Here is a 22,375-nt window from a genome sequence, read left to right as displayed (position 1 = left end):
GGAAATAAAATCCAGCGAAGCCAGCTGCTTGCCATGGTCGGCAAAATGACTCTAATGGAGAGAGGCTGCCAATTTTCCAGTTTTACTGGCAAGTCTTCCAAGTGTAATTAAGGGAAGTTATAAATGATATGGAAATCTATCAAGTTCCATTTATTTTCAGAGGACTCCTTTCCCAGGGGACTTTTATCTTGAAGCTTATAGTATGCTTTGTTGTGCTAATGATTTAAGCCACATCTTGGTTCTGATTAAAGCCCCCAATCTCCTTCTACCAAGACCCTTCACTCCTTTCACAAAGATTAAAAGATACAGAACCTTCTCCAGCACATGGCCCCTCTCAGAAAACACTCTCTGACTGGGACCTGCATGGCCATGTATCATTCGAACTGCAGACTGCCATCACCCCTGAGAAAGCTCAAAGAAAGTACAGGGTGGGGATGAGAAAGAGGGATCTCTGCCAAACATAAAAGGAAGCCCCTCAAAGTGGAGCCTCGAAAGCTGTGCTTGAGAACAGACATTCATCAGAAGGTGCTGGAGCCCTAATGTTATTTGATTTGGAATAAAGGCATGAAAATGATGGCAGAGGCCTAAAATTGGAGACGTAAAGGATGACTGCACAGTGCTCCATTTCTCAATTTCATCCTTCAGAGCCACAAAATGGGGGTGATACAGTGGCTGGATGAGCTTTGCAGTGACAGCTGTGGTCTTCCCACACAAGGGAGGCCCTTCTAATGGGCTGAGGTCTGTCTGCAACAGACGGGGAGGAACAAAACAAGGTTCCCTATTAAGGGTGCACAGTCATATTCTGAGGGAGAAAATCATTACGGGAGTCGAGTTTCCTTTAAGATGGCCCCTACCCTCTTTTGTCATCCAAACCCAAGGCTGTGTTAAAAGTGCTATTGCTTAAAATGCAGGCCAGAGGATGCAAATGGCGTCGAGTTTGTCCCCACCCTCCCCCCAGAAGCCCACTCTCTAGCAACTGTAAAGAATGCAGAGGAAACTGTGCCAGTGGCATATGGCTTTCTACTGTGCTAAACATTCATACAAAAGACAGGTTCATCAGTCATTGGAGTATCTGGATAAAAAATTAGCTCCTGATGGATGGTATTTTGAGCTTACCTGCTGCTAGTACATTACCAGAGAAACACGGGTTTTGAAGCCCGCATGACATTAGAAACTGCAGACCACGAAACACGACACATGCAGGAGCACATAATGCACGGCAGATTATACAAAATAATAAATAAGCTATTTAAACCCTCTGCCTAAAATTGGGCCCGCTGCAAGGAACCCCGGGTCACTTGTACGCAGGCCAATTAACGTGCAGCATCTGCTGTATAGAAGCAGGGCACGAAGCACTTCCGAATGATTCCGGCAATTAAAAGAAAACTGTTTCCTGCCTGTTCAGACAGCAACTGTTTCCCTGCAAGAGTGAGCACCAAAGCGGTGCGCAGCTGAAAAACTCAGGCCCCTTTTGGGGAAGAGGCATGGGGGATGGGAGGGGTGAACCTTTATGGAAAAAGAGCCTTCTTTTGTTGTTCTGTGTTCTGTGTTTTTCTGCCAAGTGAGACAGAAGGCTCGGAGGGCTTATGGGCCCACTGCAGTCTCCCCTTCTGCTGTACTGGTCCCCCGAAAACTAGGGGTCCACATCCACCCTCCTGACTGTACCAAACAAGTGAAAAACCCTCCATTCCACATTGGAAGGCTTACCACAGAACACAGGTGTGTAATCCATTAAGTCCCTGGGATCCGAAGAGGCAGCCTGGATTCACTGAAAGGTGCCTAGAATCTGATTGTTCTAACTTCCTTTTCCTGAGCTACGAACATGGGCTGCTAACTAGGACCTGATCTTTCCAGGAGGAAGAATGCTTGCCTCGTGGAAAGACAGGGAGATGGGACCCCAGGAGATTGCCCTATCTGAGCAAGGACGGGACTGACTCAAATTACAAAGAGAACAGGCAGTGGACAGAACTGCTAACCCTCATCTGGAGGCTCCTACCCAGCTCTCTCAATCTGAAGGGGAAAGGACAGGAAGAGACCACACGTTCAGCACGCCTGAGGGCGCTGGGACTCAAGCCTGTGGTGTCTGCATGGCGTTGCCCCCGGCTTTGCCCTCAGACCCCTGAGAACTGTGCAGAGGGAGTGTGGGGCGGGGGAGGGGGTGCTCAGGAAGGAATCCAGATTGTGGCCAATGTAAATGAAGTCCAGGTTTTGTAAAAATTCTTTAAAATGAAGAAAAACATGACTCCCTACTGCCCTCTAACTTAGCTCATACTGACAGCCAACGCCTGTAGTTACAAAGAGAAAAAGTTGAAACTGGCATGTTTTACAACCCTGCAAGAGGCCATCTGATCTGCTACCCCTGTGAATTCAGTGGGTTGTTGTAAAGGACTCTGATATATGCTGACTTTTCTTTCTGTGTGTGTGTGTGTGCGTGTGTGCGCGCACGTGTGTGTATGTATGTGTGTGTGTGCATGTGCGTGTGTGCGTGCGTGTGTATGTTCATATGAAAAAAGGTGTGTTGATTCCTAGTTAAGGTTGAGAATGGTCATCCTTAAGAACACTACAAAGGTAACAGGCACTCTCCTCCCCATTCCTTGAAAAACAAACCCATTGCCAAACCTGCACAAGACTTTTAATCAGACTGACCATCAAAACATTTTTATCTGATGCTGACAATTTGCATTACCTTAAACTATAAAAAATAAAAAAATTTGAATGTTAGCCACAACAAAAACTATCCCTGAATATTTCAAAAGAACTATTATGTGGAAAAATGGTTGAAAGGCCAAGCTGAGGAGGATGGGGCAGGAGTTGGATTGGAGAGGGGTCACAGGGCAACTCCATGGTGTGCACATTTTATTGCTAGTAAAATCTGAAGTAAATGCAGCTAAGGTGAGCAGAAAGCACAGGATGCTTGGGAGATGATTCTCCTAACTTTCTGTATGCTTCATGATTTAGAGGCTTAAAAGTGTTCCTGTGTGTGTGATTCCGTGCGTGTGCTGGGGAATACAGTCTGCAGTTTGGGTGCAAAACTGGCTTCTCCTCAAATTGCTTAAACAGTCACTGCTATAAAATATGTAAATTAATTATTGCCATCATTTTCTGATTGTAAATCAGGGCATGCCTGGCTCATCTGCCAGAGAAAGGCAGTAATGAATGCTGGGCTGCAAGAGGCACCCGTGTGCAATGCCAGACACACAGGTATCCAGGGGCCCAACCTAACCCTCCTCATCTAGAATGACTAAATGCTGGTTCTCTGAGCAGCGAAAATGAAGTCTCTTGCCAAGTTCATGTGCTCCTTTCCAGGATTAGCTACAGGCTCAACTGCATGAGCTCTGGAGACAAAAGGAAGGTCTGCAGGGGGGCACCTGTGTCCGCACCCCTGCCAGGAGCGTTCCCCAGAGAAGCTCATAGAAGGAAGAAAACGCTGGTGGAGCTGGGTGACATCATTTCTGCTTTCATTTTCTGCTCAATGTCAGTCTAGGACCGTGTGCAGGGGCCTCATCTTGGAGCTGACTTGCAAACGTGAACAGGCTTGGGGGGCAAGAAAGCAGAAATGGGCACTTCCGGCACAGTTTTATTTCTTGATGCTCTAGGTTTTGTTTTCCTAATTTTCTGATGCAGTGAGGGGAATTCTTTCTGATGCAAACTTTAGGTGGGTGCTGAATCTGAATATAGCTTGGAAAAATCTTAATTAAAAGCAATGTTTAAAAAGTCCTATCTTGGGTTGGCTCTTTTGTTAGCTTTTTTTTTTTTTTTTTTTGGTCTAATTTCAAAAGGCTAACAAAACAAATACACTCATAAGAACTTTATTTTATTCTTTAAAGACAAAGGGAGAAAATTCTTGCAACAAATGTAGCAAACTTGGCCCAGACATGTACAGCACCAACATGCTCAAGGAACTTATTTTAAATATTTTTGTTAAATATAAAAGTTTTTTTAAAAATCAAGTAATAATACCATTTTGTAAAGGAAGTATTGGAAGTGTATAATCACACGGATAAAAATCTTAGCAGTGGAAAGGGGGCATTTTTTCCAAATAGAAATGAAGGTCACTGTGAAGATATTTCTGAAAGGCAAACAAATCATTCTCTCAGTTGTCTTCTGAGTTAAATTCATGATTTGTTCGCAACTTATTGTCCACTAACATCCCTCCTACGCACTAAAGGCCCCACTCTGCTCTCTGTGTGTGGCTGCTACATCTAACGTTAAATAGATCGAAGCATTAGGAGTTCTTGCCATGTGGATCTTAAGGGAATATTTTGAATAAAATTCAACTCCAGTGTTTAGGACAAGGGAAGTATTTCAAATGAAGCAGTTCTCAGACTTTCCTAGAGTGTTTATCTCTTCTATACAATCACCCAAATCCTTCTCTTTCAGGTTTTAAAATACTCTTCAAATTGTTTAGTTTTCAAAAACTAGCTGAGATTTGTTACTTAGAATTTTATGTGTCACCTCGGCAAGAGAAACCCACCAATCTGTTACAAAATCTTATTAAAAGGTCAGTAAACTGAATAAAAATGCAAAGCAAAACAAGAATGTTTGCCTAACCTTAGCCGTGTTCCCTGAAAGCACCAGAAATAATCGGTTTCCATCTTCTCGCCACTGGTAAACTGGAGCTTCCCTGCTTAACTGCTTACCCTGCCCTTAGTTATTTTCACTGCAAAACTGAGGTTACAAGCATTTCTTTTAAAAGCAGCTTCACTAAATTTTCTACCTTGAGTCCAAGGTGAGGTCCTTGCGTTGTAACTACAAGGCTCAACCAGAGGTTCTGGGAGGGGACGGCATACTCTTCACCCTGTATTGAGCTTCAGGATTTATGGTTCAGGACTCTATTCACAAAAAAAGCAACTCCTGCTTTATTCCACAGACTATGAGCCAAAGAAAGGGATTTAAAAGGTTTGTATGTTACACTTGGCCAGCCAGGTACACACAGACACAGCATTTGTAAAGAAGGTGAAGCCCAGGAATTCCAGCTTCAAGAGCTCATACAGCAGGCCCTGGTCTCTGCAGAAACATTCTGCAGTCACTCATCAATATCCACACTGAACGGGCGGCAGGTACTTTTAATCTGAGAGCTCCCTGTGAAGCAAGACTAGCTTCAGATTGTTCTATCTTGCTGATTGCCTGGCTTTCCCAACGTGCTGACCACAGAGTGGAAAGTCATGCCAGGAGAACAACCATATTTGTGAGAAGGCAAGAAGTCTGAACTTGCGCTGCCTGGCTTGGAATCGCTCTACTTACTGCCAGCTAAGCAGTCACGGTGGGCAAATGCAGGAGGCCAGGATGGCAGCCTCCAAGGCCAAAGCTGAGCCCTCCTCCTCTCTGCCCATCTTGGACTCAGGTGTCAGAAACCTCGAACTGAAGGTAAACACTTCTTATGAGGGTGGAGGAGCACAAATGTGATTTTCTAATTAAAGCCACACAATTAAGATCGGCAAGCTCAGGCTGGCAGTATATAGACTGGGTAGCTTCCAGAAAAACAAAAACAAACAAGAAAGAAAGAAAACCCTGCAGGGTAGAGGGAACCAAAAAAACCTTCACAGTTCACTAACCTCCACATTTCGACACGGAGAAGATTTCACTGGCTACTCTGATAATGCAGTGTGAAAGTTTGTGATTGTTAGTGCCAAGACCAAAGAAGAGCCTGCTTCAACCCAACCCTGCAGGAAAATGAGGAAACGCCCCCAGAACTCGTCCATCAGTCTCCAGCTTTTCTTCCTCTCCTAGGCCTGACACTGATATCAGGAGTCTTCTTGGCTGCTCTTGTGGGAACATCCAGGCCTTCGAATGAGTGTAGCAGCTCAGGGCTGCCTGGCCCTTTGTGTTCAACAAAACACTGCTGTCTCTCCTACGTCACCAGGGAGAGCCGTCCTTAAGTCAGTTTCCCAGATCCATGTCAATTTGGGAACTAATACTTTAATACAACCAAACTTGATTGTTTTTACTCTATTTTTCTAGAAGCCAATGTCAACTCCATGGGGTTTTCTCAATATTAATATGATACTTTATCTGTATGAATAAAGAAATCAGGTGCCATCTTAACATGATCACTACAGAAAATTAAGTAAATTCCAATGGCTTCACTCAGATACAAAATAGAATTAGCATACAGCCCGTGAAAGTCTACACGTTTGGCTGCTATTTTGCTGCACAGAAGTAAAAGCACAAGTACTTAAGGGCCTCTTGAAATCTCCCAGGTACATCTTAAGTCATTGTTCACTTTTGCTGCTAAGCTGCTGATTTTTAAGAAAATGATGTATCCTACACATTTATTCACAGCAAGTGATGAGGCCGAGCAGATGAATTCCTCATGGACCTTCCAATCCAGAGAGGGCCAGGGAGGGAGGAGCGATTTGAAATGAGATGCATCTGAAACCCTGACCTGGAGAAAGAATGTCTGCCCTCATTTCTATTCCACTCCTACACGACGTGGGAGGAGGAGCTCAGAGGTACTGCCACCAGCACACCTCAGATGAGAGGACACAGCCTACTGTCTGTGGCGTCCCATGGCTTGGGAGAGGCTGCAGAGGGGACATCTGAGCCCCAGCATGTCTTACCGTGTCTCCAGGCTTGACAGAAATGGCCACCACCACTCCAGGCATTGGGGAGCGCAGAATGCTGCTTGTGTCCTCGGTTACCTTCTCAAGCATGAATTTGTTCAGTTCTGCTGCAAGTTTGGTTAAAATGTGCAAATTGTACTTGAAAGAGAAAAGCATAAAGGAAGTTAAATGATGAGCTTATCCTCTAAAACAGCACTTTGTCTTTAAAATTACAGTCAGAGTCTAAAACCCTACGTTCAAATCATTTATCTCTGGAACATATTGAGCTAGGTTTTTTAAAAAGGAAACTAGTTCTTAATTAATTATATATAAAAAAGCATCGTGGATCTTTAAGAACACCATCTTAGAACTTTATAAAGATAACAGCAAGAACTTTGCTAGAGGACACTCTACGGGCTTGCAAAGCAGAGGAAGTCAAATCCCGGGAGTCCACCGCTTCCGAGATAAAGGCAGTGACACTGTGGGAAGCAGTAGATGGCAGCAGATTGCTGTCACAAACCTCCCCAGCCTCGGGAGCAGCTACACTGGTACATCAATAAAATGAGACAAAGGCTTCAGTCTTCATTTGGGCGGTTGAGGAGGGAGAGTCTCACATTCAAACAATTCTCAGTGACATAAAATGTTTACATCAAAAAAGGTTTTTTTGGGCACATTATCATGTAGCCTTTTCTGATAAGACGTGAGAAAGGAAAGCTAGGAGAACATCTTCTGGGCTGAGATTCGATGCTATCGAGATTTTTAAAACAGAAAATGCCATGCGCAGCAGTTCTCGTAGAATCTTTATGTAGATGGCTCACAAAGGTGGAGGCCCAGTGAGTCCAGGCAATCATAACACTTCTAATAAAGACAGCTCCTGCTGAACAGGAAACATCCCAGATCAACGTGGATACATATATGAACCAAAATTTGCTTGGAAAAAGAAATGCTTTGAGGTGGGGAATTGGAGACAGTGCCAGGTTTCTGGTTCCCACCAGATTTGGTCTCTCTGGGTAAGACAGAAGCAGCGCCCACTGGGCAGCTCCATTTTGTTGGAGGAAAGCTGCTGTAACTCAGAGCCTCCTGTGGGCATCGTGCTAGCAGGGAGGCTGCGGCAGAGTCTGCTTCCCACTTTGATTCTGCATGGGGACAGTGGCAATCTCCGAGTGGCTCTTTGCAGGGCCTATTTAAAGCAGGTGGGGGGAGGCCCCACAGAAGAGCTTTGATGGCCTAGGTTCCAAGCAGATTTGCGAAACTGTGACAGGTTGAATAATAACATCTTCTGCATGTTTCTTTACTCCTGAATGTGTGTTTTGCAATCAAGACATAGAAGTGTCTGCCAGTTTCTGAAGGATATGATTCTTAAGTGAAATTACAGCACAAATAAAAGCTTTTTGCTCCTATTAAAATTCATCTGAGTCATAAGTGGCAAAGGAAAAAGCATGCTGCTGTCAGTCTGACAAACATTCTGGGCAGAGGAACTACTTATCACCCAGGAATTGTACTTCCAAGTGTCTCATTAAATCCTTGGGGAGGGGGACATAATTGGGCCAAATTGCACAGTTTTAGTATCTGTGCTCTATCTGCCTTGGAAAAGAAAATCCAGCACCACTAGAGGCACACAAGGCACCGGGCAGGTTCCCTTTCTAACTGGCATCACCGGGGGTGGCACTGCTCTGTAACCAGCTGGCATTCCACCTCAGGGGTTAGTTTTCAATGTAACATACCCACGTATCCACCCCCTCTTTTTCTTTATAATCTGACTTCAAAATGTGATCCTTGAATTTAGGAAAAGTATATACTGAGAATACAATTTAACAGCTTTTCACCACAGTATATAGGCTTACAATCTAATAAATCAGCTATCACAAGTAAGCCGCCTTGCAAACGAAGTGCTAAGATTCTCCTCTGCGGCATTTCTCAGAAAGGCCCTGGTCCCGACAAAACTGGGTCCCTTACTATTTTTATAACTTTCCTATCTCCTGAATTCCTTTCTCTGTAGGGCCCCTGCTTTGCTTGGAAAGAGATGTAAAAGAGCCCAAGACTCCGGGCTTCAGGCACAGCCTTTGTTATTGATGAGATGTTCCTTTCTCTTTTGTATTTGTTTATTGTTCTTCAATCTGTTTGGGGATAAATGACTATTGTAATCACAGTGAGAAATAACAAGGAGGGAATGCCTCAGGAGAGTCTTGTTGAACACAGCTGACTTAGGAAGAGGAGGGAAAGCTGCTCCTCTTAAGCGCGCATGCCTTTGATGTTATCCTGAGCATCGCAGACCATCTTAAAACAGCCTCTTGTCAGCCCCGCAGTTGTGCATGGAGCTGAAGTCTGAACAGGCCGAATGGGTGCTACACATGGGCCCATCCAAGTGGACATCCTGGTGACCACGGCAGATGCTTTCCTTCTAGAACCTTCTACAGAAAAGGAGACCTGCAGAGTTGCACTAGGCCTTCAAAGCAGATCTTCTGAACCGTTTCTCTGGGGGACACGTGGATATGATGGACGCTTAAGTGTTTCCAGAGACTGCAGTATGTCTGTGTAGAGTTGAGGTGTGTGCGCGCATGTGTGCGTGCAAGCAAAGCACTGTTGATGTTTCCGAGGCTAGCTGCTAACAGTCTGGTTACGGAAAATGGCAGGTTTTCATCCTGTGTGGGTCGAGAAGAGCCAGGGAACAACAAGAAGGGTCTGCGGAGGAGGTTGGTCAGGTCTGGCCTCCTTCCCTCTGCTGGCTTTAGGAGACTGTCTCTAAACCACCGTCATACTAATGTACAGTTTTAAAAACGCCTCACCAGGTGAGTTAGAGAACAGGTGCTGTCTAGATGGGCTTCTATACCCGTGTATGACAACGAAGGAAGGTGTTTAATCCAATTATGTAAAACCACCCCTAGCCAAGTCGCCAAACACATCCATTTCATTGTGTCCATAATAGAACATCATGCCCAACAAGGAAATGCCATCCAAAAGTTTAAAAGAAAAAAGAATCAATAGAAAAACGCAAAAGCACAGTAAGAAGACTACAGGCGATGGGACCAACATGGAACCCAGCAAGAAGACAAAAAACAGGGCTGTGGGAGAATGGAGAGGGCATGGGAGTGGGCACAGGCGTGGTTTTCCAGGAGGATGTGCTCATCTGGCCACTGCATCCTGTAAGTGGGCTGCCCACCTGTGGGAGAGCACCTCAGTACAGCACCGCTGGACAGGAGGACTCCATATGATCAGCTCCAACCTGACCAGCTGTGTTTGTGGAGTTTAAAGTCGTGAATGTCTTTCCAAGGCCTCTAGGTACATGGATGAGTTTACAAGCCAAATCCCACGGTGTTGGTGGGATCCAAGGTATGACCCTTCACAAGGTAAAGTCCTGTCTGCTTTACATGCCCTTCAAGCTACACTTCCAGAGCTTGTGGGATTTCTCTTGAAGGAGGGCTCGGCTCCAATTCCCCTTTCCAACTCATTTTCTGCCGATGCCAATTAAGCCCTGCTTGCACCGTTGATCTCATTTCTTCTCGTGTCAGCTGTTGGCCATCTCAGTTACCGTGGAATCAAGGGCCAAAAACCCAGCTTTTCTGAGTTGTCTGGAAGCCTCAAAGTTATGAAGCATTGGCCAAAAACTGTACATGCTCTGCCATGCTCCCAAGTGTGGTGGCAGGTACGTTTTCTTCAAAGGCTGTATTCCTGTTCAGAGCTTCATACTCCCTGACCCCACACCTCAGTCTCTATCCTGAAACCACATCTTCATCGGCCTAGTGTGCGCTGACAGGCTCACTGTTCACTAAAGACCTCCTTCCCTAACTCAACTAGGAGAAAAATCATCATTAATGTTTTAGAAGTGACAGAAAGGAGGAGTGTCTTTTCAAAACTCCAGTTCATCAGGAAGGAGGGGAGCCATAAGCCACAGAGTGAAATTAGAAGTCACCAGTATGTCCCAGTTAACAAGAGGGAAAAGCAAGGTTCCAAACCATGGACTGTACCCTCTTCTCCACTTGAGCATAGAGCCCATTAGCTGATCCTTTGAAAGAGAAATCTCTGGAAAACTCTTAGAGGTTCAACCCAGTAACAAAGGCGGAAGGAGCAGACTGCAGTTACAGATCAGGCCAGTGCCAGGCCAGCCCGGGCCTCCGCCCAGCCTGGTGCAGCTGCAGTGGTGGCTGGGCCTGTTAGCATAATGCTGTGACAACTCCATCAGTGCAGTCTCAAGGTAGCTGTCAATCAGGACGCATCATTTAATCCAACAGCACTCGGAGGACTTTCTCCTACAACCCACATGACAGCACAGCTACAGCTCTATTTATATCAGAGCCCGGTTGTGTTTACAACGCTGCAGCAATTAGAGAAGATGCAACAGGCAGCAATATGATGAGATTTCCATTCTGTGGCATCACCCTGTAAAGTGTGATCCTGCGTCACAGAGTTACGCTAAATGACAGAAGGCTATTTCCCTCCGTCTCCCAGCCCGGCAGCACTTCGTCTGCAGCCGTCTATAATTAGATTAATGGTGTGGTCCAGTACAAAGAGGGCCCACTTCACATCAGATAGCTTATGAATTAGGACAAACACTTATTTCAGTTCCAGGCAGAGAAAGCAATGACTGGGGTGTTTAGCATACCCTTTATGGTGGAATGAGATGTTAATTGTGTACCATTACCTCTAAACTGCTTGCTTGTTGTATAAATCACTGTGCTAATTGATGCAGAGATAGAAATGTAGCCACAGGCAAGAAAGCAAAGGAATGAGAGCTGAAGATGGAGGATAAGGGATTATCGAGGAAAACCATATGGAGACAAGGCTCCTTTGAAACCTCTGTTTTCTGCCCCTGAGCAGGAATCCTTCAAGTACAGCAGTGGGGAAGAAGGGGAAAAAAAACAAACTTTTCTTTACAAACACAATTTTCTTTTAAAAGTTCTGTTTGTCAAATAGCAGGTAGGTTAAATTAATCTTAAAACATCCTTTAAAATATTGAAATGTGTGCTTTCAAACAGGCAGAAACAAGACCTTACCTGGACTGACTTGTGGGCTAAGGAGTCACCCTTCTAAATTACCCGATGAATATGTTTCTGGCCCATCCACAAGGCAAAACTCAAGTTTTATGAAGTCCTGAAATTCTCCTCAAAGAATCTACAGTGGCTTAGATCTGCCAGGCTAATTACACAGACATCTATGAACCGAGCAGAATGCAGTCTGCCAGTGACACAGCCATTAGAATACAGCTAGAACCCCAGCATCTGGCCGTCCCTGGTCAATTCCACATCATAGGGAAGAATCGCAAAGGAGATACTTTTTATACCTATTCTCAAACTAGCAAAACAAATAAATAAAAGCACTACTGGTCTAAGAGCAGCAGTCTTTTGTCTTCGAATGTTCTTCCTTGTTTGATTGTCCTGCTCTCATTGGTCCGGAAACAGCTCTTGCTAGGTCTGGGAAGCACAAATACAGAAACCAAACGCTGAACAAGAGTCAAGCCGCGGGTGAGCCACAGCTAAACATGCCCTTGGGAAGTCCATAAATCAAGCATGTGTCCTGTGTGTGTGTTTTCACTTTAAGGTGCAAATTACTGCTGTGCACTTTTTCACAATTCAGGTGCCTAGTAATTAGCACTGTTATAACACAATTTTACACAGGGAGGAAATGTAGGCGATCGGTTAGTTAGTAGTTCAATGTCCCCGCTTCACACTGACAGCTGACATCTTTCACAAAAGCACAATTTAGAAACACTGTATATACAAAGTGTAGCCTCCGGAAACAAAATATTGTCTTAACTTGCAAGACAGTAAAGCAATGTCCCAAGGAACAGGGGAAACTAGCTCAAGTTATCACAAATGAAACCTGGGGGGAATAGCCAAAGCTGCTCTGCCAGCAGCTAGCTACCTTTACTACCTGCTAGTGTTGGGAAGCCATACACATCTGCCTAGAACTAACAACGCCTGCGCTGTGAGGCCACGGTCAACAGTTTAAGGTTTGGCACATTATAATAATTAACAAAAGCCTATAAGGAAACATCACAGTCCTGTGCAACAGAATAAAAAATTATCAAACTAGAGATGGAGATGTGGCTCAGAGTAGAGCGTTTGCCTTCCTGGCATCCAGAGGGCCCTGGGGGACAAAAGTCTTAAAAGACAAGGAAACTTGTAAGGCGTAGTGGCACAGGCTGTCCACACAGCCCAGGGGCAGGGGACTGCAAGTTCTAGGCAGGCCTGGGCTAACCTGATCTACAGAGACCTATCTTAAACAAAACCACACTATCCTCTCCCACGTCACAGCTGGAACTGAGTGACGTGTCCTAGAGGCGGTGCCCGGGCCTGCCCAGGTATCTCACCGTTTAAATGCAGAGTTACAGTACAGCCCAGTGCCTGGGGTGAGGCGAGGAGCCAGCGATACTGGTGTGAACAGGTAAACACATGTGCTTCTGACGCAACGCCTGTTCCTTCTCATTGAGAAAAAGGAGTTAGCACTGCTAGGAAAATCAGTGCACGCCTAGCTGTTCGGTGACCTAGGCTGATCCCAGCACTGTCTGTCACTGGTCAATGAGTGGCCTCCACTGTGGTCACTGCCAGTCTGGAGTCAGGGTTTCAGTTGTCACATGGTTTCCAAACTCCAGTTTCCTTTCTGGTTTTCGATTTTGGCTTTTTGTTTTTGTTTTTTAATCTCCTTTTGTTTGTTGCTGGGGACTAAATTCACAGCAGTATATACACTGGGTTTATGCTTTATTGAGCTACAAACCCAGGCCTGAACTTCAGCCTTTGGTTGGATCCATAAATGTGCCACGAGAAATCACAAGGGCGGTAAACAATAACTTGTCTTCTTGGAGGAAAAAAATTATAAAAATAGAGGCAGGAAGAAAAATTACAGCAAAACAAGAAAAAACACAAGAGGCTCGTTTTTTGAAATTCTTTCTTAAAAGGGTAGCTTCCTACCTCTCTTTAAGGAGACCTGACCAGCGTAGGCTGGTGAGGCAGCTCAGAGGTAGAAAGCGCTTGTTCTCAGTCCTGACAACCCGAGTTCAGTCTCTGGGACCCACACGGTAAAAGGACAGAACCAGCTTCCTCAGGTTGTCCTCGGACTTCCACACACAGGCCAGGGTGCATGTGCGCGCGCACGCATGCACACACACACACACACACACACACACACACACACACACACGTAATGACGATGTGACTAGGAGTGAGTGGGTGGTAGCCTGGATGGTTCTCTGGTTTGAGGTAAAGAAACATCGCCTCTGGAGAGACCAGTTTGGAGATGTCCATCCACAACACGAAACTCAAGTCTTTTTCTGTTTCGTTTTGTAATCCTAAGCTTCTGTCCACTTCCACTGTCCTTAAATAAATAACTTTCTCCCTTAACAACTGTACAGAGAAGCAGACTGAAAATTAAACCTCAGATCCTGCGCCACCCTCACCATCAGGACCTTACTCCTCGGCTGTGCTCCTGGGAGGTGGCTTTCCTCGTCCCCGTCTTTACAGAGTGGGGAAGGAGAGGAGGCTCTGTCGGGGAGCGGGCCCCCCATACCTAGGCTTCTAAGGCTCACAGAGAGACCTCTGGTGGGAGGAGGAACTCGGAGGAGTCCTTAGCAGGCCTCTGAGGACACCAATCTGCTGATGACAGAGACCCCACCTAGCATGCAATACTAGGGAGCCCCACGTGCAGGTGCACAGAGGATGGAGGAGCCCAGGCACCCACAGGCTGTCTAACAAGTAGGTGCACAGGCCACAAAAGCAGTTTGCTAAAGTAAGTGGCACTTTCCCATCCACAGAGCAAGTCTGCCTACAGTACACGGCAGACTCCCAAGGCAGGGCATGTGCCTTCTGTTTGATCAGGAGTCTATGTGACACATTATGACTATAATGAGCTGGGGTTTGCTTTTCATACAAGAAAAATATTATAGATCTTTGAAAGCCCTGTACTCAATTATGTAACAATACTAACATCTGTTAACGGTACAAGCTGTTTCCATTCTGCACCCTGAATTGTTTTATGTAATTACAAGTTTATAAGGTAGTTGGTAAGCCAGTAAGAAGGTACCTTTTTAAAGCACTCTGTAATTTGGGGTACAATGAAGTGTTCTCTTGAAAATCTGTAATTAGGGCAGCATCAACTTACAGGAAAGTACAGGAAATGTTATAACAACACAATTATGTAAACAGGCACATAGGTGGGAAGGCATACCACTTTGCTGTGGTCCCCACCCCTCTCTCTCCTTACTTTCTCTTCGATTTGAAGTCTTTGCTCATCTCAAGTGAAAGTATTGTTGTCACAGGATGTGGAACAAATGGACTCTGGGGAAAACAGATGGGGAGCTTGGCCTCCCCTCCCCAGTTCCTCAGTCCGGAGTCACAACACCAGAGGCTGGGAAGTGTGCCAGTGCTGGGCTTCTTCAGCAGCACTCTGGCCTGTGTGTGCATAGTTTAAATAATAAAAAATTTCACTATTATGAATTCATTAAAGAAATTCAGAATCAAGTAGGACAAAATGTTGGCTCATGTTGGACAGAAGTCACGAAACTAGCATGCTTAAAGGCAGAATAAACAAAGCCAGAGATGACGACGATTGTGCAGTATTGTTGGTCAAACAATCCAAACCAGGATGCAACCCAACAAGACTTCACACAACGGTCCACACTATCAGGAATGGTGTTTTTCGGGACTGCCGAGCAGCTCTGCAGTTCACAATGTCACACAGCTTAAGAGCTCAGCCTGGGTTACGAGATAGGCTGCTCGCATTCCATGTGGTATATATGTTATACACATACAATGCTAAAGGCACACAAGACCTGCAAAACCTCATGGCTAATACAGATAGGAGATGCGGCCCCAGACTATAAAGAACAGCAAGTGAATTTATTCTTAGAAGCCCACAAATCTGAATTGAAGACCTATAAAAGACATTACCTTTAACTAGAGATGGTGGCACACACCTCAGCACTTGGGAGGTGGAGGAATTCAAGGCCAATTTGATTATATAATAAGTGAGGCTACATAAGCCTGTCTCAAAAACAAAGTTTTAAAGACGTTAACTTTTTGGCCAAGTAATTTAATTTCTCAGACAAAAAAATCTCTAAATTCAAATTATACATTGTTTTTAAAAGACCTTTTATGTGCACGTGTGTGTGCGCATGGGTAAAATGGTACTCACAGGGCTAGAAGAAGGTACCAGATCTCCTTAGCTGCAGTTCCAGGCAGCTGTGAGCCCTCTGACATGAGTGCTGAGATCAGAACCTGGGTCCTCTGCAAAAGCACCAAATGCTCTTAACTGTTGTGCATCCCTCCAGCCCCTAATAATAAACATCTCGTATGATAGGGATTAAACTGGCAAGGATTTGCAAAGCACCCAACAAGTGCCTGGGCACAACTATGCATCAAGTATTCTTTCCAGTTTTTGTCTTGTCCAAACATCTCTGATTACCCAGAATGAAGCAAGGCAGAATTATTCATGCTATATATAACAGGAACTTACAGATACTAACTTTAGTACTTGTTCTATGGCTTAAAGTTTATAAGCAAAAGAAGATTAAATTCTTCAAATACTACATAGAACATAAATGGAAAATCTAAAATAAAAATTATAAAGGAGGATTCTATGACAGTAAGAACTTTTAGACCCCTAAATAGATAGATGGTGAATTCAAGGCACAGTCTGTAAGATCCATTCACTTAAAACTACTTACTGAGCATATCTGGGCATTGTGAGAGTACGGATATGAAACATGGCTCCTGGCCTGAAACACCATAACCTGGCAGTCAGAAAAGGCATCCTGCAAAGTTACAATATCGATATACGGGGCACTACCAAACACAGCCTCACCGGGAGAGGCCCCTAGCTTAGGAGGTCTTGGGAACATTGACTCAGTGTTTAGGGTCCTCAGCACAGCTACAGAGTTTCCACTTCTAACTCCAAACTTGAGAAGCTCTGGAGTGAAACTTTGTCCCTAGATCTTGACTCACAACTTGTGGTCCTCACTGCCTAATTCACAGGGTGGTCCTGAGGATCCTGAAGATCATGGGAATTCTTAGAGGAACAATCGACTTTGACTCAGCTTTACCACGCCTGTCATGGCTGCCCAAGTCCAGGCTAAAAACACACCGAGCCGTTTCCTATCCTTCCTTCCCTCCCCCTTTATCCCGTTTTAGGCAGGCTCTCACCATGTGGCCCAGACTGGCCTCAGATTTGAGGTGATCTCCTGCCTTTGCCTCAGGGATGATGGAACAAGGGTGTGCGCCACCACTGCAGAGAGAATAAAGAGAGGGCCAGCGGCGACCTAAGTGGTGGCTGCAGTGGCGCACACCTTTAATCCCAGCACTCAGGGGGCAGAGTTAGCCAGATCCTTGAGAGTTCAAGGCCAGCCTAGTGTCCAGGGGTAGTTCTGGAATAGCCAAGGCTAAAGAAACCCCGTCTCCCAAAATCAAAAATAAATAAAATAAAGGAAGGAAAGCAGGGAAGGAAGGACAGGTGAGGCTAGGAACGAGATGCTTACTCAGCATGTGCAGGGAATTAGGTGTGATACCTAGCACTGGGTGGTGGGGGTGGGGAGACAGGATGCTTACTCAGCATGTGCAGGGGATTAGGTGTGATACCTAGCACTGGGTGGTGGGGGTGGGGAGATAGGAAAAAAATATAAAATATTGAAAGTTTACTGTGTTTGGATGATTTGTGGTCAATTCTCCAGTCAGAGTCCAGGTATTATCAACTCCCCTGAGCTCCTGGTCTCCTGCGGTAGCACCTACTTCTGGGCTCCTGGACTTATCCTGGCACTTTTTATCTTGTATTTAGTCTTATTACTTTGAGCTAGTATGGTGGTATATGCCTGCAATCTCAAAACTCAGGAGGCAGAAGACGAGGGATCAAGAGTTCAGAGCCAGCTTCAGCTAGATAACAAGTTCAAGGCTAGCCCGAACTATATGAAACCATATCAAAAATCTCAAAACAAAGCAAAACAAAAACAAAATTAAATTGGAATTGTCAGCTTAGGTACCTGTTCCTTGCTTATAAAATGAGAGAAAAGTTGGTCATTTTGCAGTAAAGAACCCTGGCAACACCAACTCAACCAAGTAGTCACCGGACTGTCCAGGAATGAGATGATCAGGAGTGAGCCTCCTGGTGGCTGTGAGGAACCCCAGACAGTCCAGCTGAGGGACTGCTGATAAAACTGCCAAAACCGTGTTAGTCAGAAAGACTGAGGGACAGTTCTGGACAAACGGACTTGGGGTGGCGATGCTGAAGCAGGCCCTGGACCTGGCATTTGTTTCTTTTAAGTCGGTATTTTTATAGTGAGGAAACTGTCAAAGTTGGAAACGTTTGTAGTTTAGGCAACTGTATTATATTGATACTGTTCATTTCCTGGTATTGAAAACTGTACAGCCATGATGTTATGAAAGGGAACGTTGTCTTGTACTGAAAAGCACAAAGGTATTATTAGCAACTTGAGAGCGGTACAAAGTAAAATGAGTGATAGATAAATGATTGGATGGAAAGATAAGAAAATTATAGCTAAAGCAACCACCACAGTGTGTGGTTCACATGCAGAGTCTGGGAAAAATGATATGGGCAGCATGTATAGCATTGCTGTGTCTTTTATAGTAAGCCTGACATCATTTTAAAGATTAAGAATTAAAACTAAATCTTAAAAACCTGAGATAATAGTTTCTGTGGTAGATAAGAAAACTAAGTGTAGGATTAGGACTGTGGATGCTGCTCAGGGTCTCCGAGGACATCTGCAGTAATTACTTTAAAGTGAAATCAGTGGTTACAGGGAGCGCTAATTGGGAGTTGGCACAGCTCCAGGTCGCTGACACTGTCTCCCAAATTAACCCAACAAACTGGACGGCAGAGCAGTAAAATATCTTTGCACTATTGTGAGCTCATGAATGAGAAGCAAGAAAGAACTCTGAGCTCTCCCCTGGTTTCATAAGAATGGACATTTCTCACAGACTTTGAATGAGGCTCTGTCCCTGTCCTAAATACCTACAGGTTCACAGGACTGTCGGGGAGGCGCATACGTGGTGCTGGCACCACAGGCTGTAGTCAGTCCCCTACACACACTGCCGCAACCAAAGCCAACTGGGGAGGAAAGGGTTTATTTGGCTGACACATAGCTCTATATCATCAAAGGATGTCAGGACAGGAACTAAACAGGGCAGGAACCTGGAGGTAGGATCAGATGCAGAGGCCATGGAGGGTGCTGCTTACTGGCTTGCTCCCCATGGCTTCCTTTAGCCTGCTTTCTTATAGAACACAGGACCACCAGCCCAGGAATGGCACCACCTACAATAGGCCCTTCCCGCATCAGTCACTAATAGAAAATGCTCTACAGGCTGATCCATAGAATGGTCTTATGGAGTATGTTCTCAATCAACCACAGAACGATCTTAGGGAGGATGTTCTCAATCAAAGTTTACTTCTCTCCAATGACTACAATGATACAGTTTGTATCCATTTGACGTAAATATAACCAGCACAGGTACCATCTCTGAACTGTTGCAGAGAGCTGACCTTTTCTATGGCAACAATCTAACAGCCGTATTATAGGAGCTATGACAAAGAACAAGCTGGTCCTAACGGGTGACCCTTTCTGCCTCCACATCTTGAGCACTGCGATTACAGGTGTGTGTGACCATGCCCATCCAACTACGTCACTACTGGTTTTCTTTCTTTTTTATCTGCTGTGGTGTACATTTGCATAGTGTATGTGTGTGCGTGCATGTGCATGTTCATTTACATGCTCTGAGCACACATACATGTATTCACAGACACATATGGAGGCCCCATATGTGTCACACCCCAGTTCAAAAGGACAATTTAATCAAGTGCTCCAGGAAAACGGGTGGCACTCCCAGAATGTAAGGCCTCTACACCGCCTAGGCTGCTCCATCGTGATGCTTTCTCCCTTCAGCTACCAGTGAGCCACAAGCAGAACTACAGGAGCCCCATTTCCTAGTAGCAGCACTGTGGGTGTCTTAACACAGCAGAAAGACCACAGACCTTTCTTGTGGTTGGCCTCCTAAGTATGATAGCTAATACAGCTAGCACAGTCCCAGACTTCTACCTCCAGATGCCAAAACAATTTTTTTAAAAGCAGCAAGTGGCACAAATATTTATATTTTGAGGAGATTTAAAATATGAGTTACCAATACAAAAGGGGAGGCATTCAACCCAGGGCTTCCTGTGCCTCATGTGTCTGCATTAGACTGCAGGCACCTTCTCTAGGGCTAAACACTAAGAGTGTGAGCTGCCATTATCTCAGAACCGAGTTCACCTTCATCCCAAGGGCAATGCTTTGCAGCTGTCCGCAGTGAGTCAGTACTTTCCTTTTTCCATTCTTTGTTCACTTTCTTTTTTGGTAACTACCCTTTACATTTCTGCCTGTTATTAGGAGAAAAGAACAAAGTTTGAATTTGCTTTTTGCTACTGTGAACACCTGCCTGCTTTTTAAAAAGGCAGAAACCAAAAAAAAAAAAAAAATATATATATATATAAGCAGTCACATCAAGTTTTTCACACACGCTACAAAATGATCCATGGGCAGGGAGGGTGCGTGTGCATGTGTGTGGGTAAGTATATGTGTATTAAGTTGTAATGCCATTTTTCCCCACTGAGAAATCTCCTTCAGACAGTACTCAGTGGCTGTGTTCACCACTTTATCACAGAGCACACAATGTAGTACAATAGCCCTGCCACACAGGATGCTTTTGGGCAAGGATAATGACAGTGGTCCCACAGGTTATGCTTCCTCCTGACAAAGTGTGTAAGTACTTTCGATGCTGCTTGTGCAACACAACTTTCTAAATTTTGTTTGTTTGTTTGTTTGAGACAGGGTAACCTAGGCCCATCTCAAACTCAATGTGGAGCCAAGGCTGCCCTTGAATTCTCAATCCTCCTGCCTCCAACTCCCCAGTGCTATGATTACAGGCCTGTCCCAACAAGGGCACATCTCTCAGAAGGTGTTCTGTCTCTAAGTGATGTGTAACAGTGTTTACTTTTTAAAGCTACTTTGCATAATTCTTACTAAGCACACCAAACAAGATTCACAAGAATGACTCCCCTTCCCAGCCTGCAGCAGAGCACTGACTGTGATCTCCAGTTCTATCGTCAGCACTGCCCCAGAATTAGGAGGTCAGGAATACCGGGGTGATCCCTGAAAGCTGGTCTTACAAGCTCTGAAAAGGATTCAGAAGTATAGTAAAGTTTACGTACTCCAGACAGTCTTGGCTGGGCCATTTGGAGTCACACGTGAGGAGCTTGTGATCTTACTCTGTTCATATGAAAGCCTGGCAGGGCTGCAAGTGTCTAGCATGTGGGAGGCCTTAGAGGTTTGACCATGCTCAGCACCACAAAATAGTTAAGTAAGACAAAATAAAATTAAATGTTGGCAGCGATTGGCAACAACAAGCAGAAGAGCGTCTCCGAGGTTAAAAGGCCCTGAAGCTGCACAACTGTATACTAACCGGGAAGGGCTGAGCTCTAACAGAGTCAGGGCTATCATACATGATGTACGTCTTTGAAAACAATGCTCAGTAGGTCAACTACTTGTCGTGCAAGGAAGATCCTCTGAGCACACGTAAAGATAGCTGTGGAGGGGGACATCTGGAACCCCAGCACTCCTAAGGCAGGATAGAAGTACATGCAGGGGAATGCCTGGGCGGCCATAGGCCGGCTAGCCTGGCACACATAGTGTTGGACGGGAGACTGGAGGACGAGGACCAGTGTAACTCCATGGGCCTAGCTTGAGTTTGGAGACCTGTCTCTGGCTACCTGACCTAGGCCCGCCTCTGTCCAGCCACTGCTGACATAGCAGGATATTATTGGCCCTTGTTCCTTGCTCTGTCTCAACCCATCCCAGGTTTCCCGCCCCCATCTCAGCCTATTAAGTTCCTGACTGATGCAATTAAATGAGATCCAGCTTCTAAGGGCTCCTGACTCAGACTCAGTGGGTGGCCAAGGGGAAAGGGCTGGGTCTCCGACACTCACCTTCCAGCTCAGCCCCAGGGAGAGTCCTACAGACCAGCACCGTGTGTGTGTGTGTGTGTGTGTGTGTGTGTGTGTGTGTGTGTGTGTGTGTACATGCCCAAGCATACTCATGCCTGCAAACAGATTTTTACAATGTTTGGTAGAGTAGCTAACTATCAGACATTGTTTCTTGTTATCTAAGGCATTTGAGGAACCAGACTTGTCAAACTGTAAATGTTGTTCTAAATAGGAACTAACTTCCCTCTAATTGTGATGGTCTTTCCCTGTCATGGTAGTAAGACCACGTCAGAACAGCTAACAGAACCACTTGGCTCGGGTAAAGAGGACTCAGTCTGTCATGGAGGGAAAGGCACGGTGCTGGGACTCTATATGAGGTGAGGGGTTGCTTGCAGCAGGACATATCGTATCTTAACGTATCAAGAGGCATCTTGGGTTGGAAGCAGAGCCAGTCTATATAACCTTTAATCAGGTTCCTTTGGCACTTCTGACAGCTGGGCCTCCTGTCCAAAAGGTTTCATACCCTCTCAAAGAATACCACCAGCTGGGGCCACCTGCCTCACAACGGAGGTTTTATAGACAGAAGTCAGTCAGTGACGAAAACAGACACCTGACCCACACAGTCACAGTGTCACAGTGACGACTACAGGCACCTGACCCACACACAGTCCACAGACAGTGTCACAGTCAGTGATAACTACAGACAACAGATCCACACAGTCACAGACAGTGTCACAGTGATGACTACAGACACCTGACCCACACACAGTCCACAGACAGTGTCACAGTCAGTGACGACTACAGACACCTGATCCACACAGTCCACAGACAGTGTCACAGTCAGTGACGACTACAGACGACAGATCCACACAGACAGTGTCACA

General features: G+C 45.3%; 1 protein-coding gene across 1 annotated transcript in view; it reads right to left on the bottom strand.

The window, feature by feature from the left end:
• Pcca (propionyl-CoA carboxylase subunit alpha) overlaps window positions 1-22,375 on the bottom strand; it is a 278,512-nt gene that overhangs the window by 5,528 nt on the left and 250,609 nt on the right. The window contains exon 22 of the mRNA XM_005355699.2: window positions 6,561-6,701. Coding sequence (XP_005355756.1) covers window positions 6,561-6,701 — 141 coding nt within the window. The remainder of the gene's footprint in view (window positions 1-6,560; window positions 6,702-22,375) is intronic.

Source organism: Microtus ochrogaster, chromosome 17 (genome assembly GCF_000317375.1).
Source record: "Microtus ochrogaster isolate Prairie Vole_2 chromosome 17, MicOch1.0, whole genome shotgun sequence".
NCBI lineage: Eukaryota > Metazoa > Chordata > Mammalia > Rodentia > Cricetidae > Microtus > Microtus ochrogaster.
The sequence above is the reverse complement of the archived record's forward strand: the minus strand, read 5'-3'. Positions and strand labels throughout refer to the sequence as shown.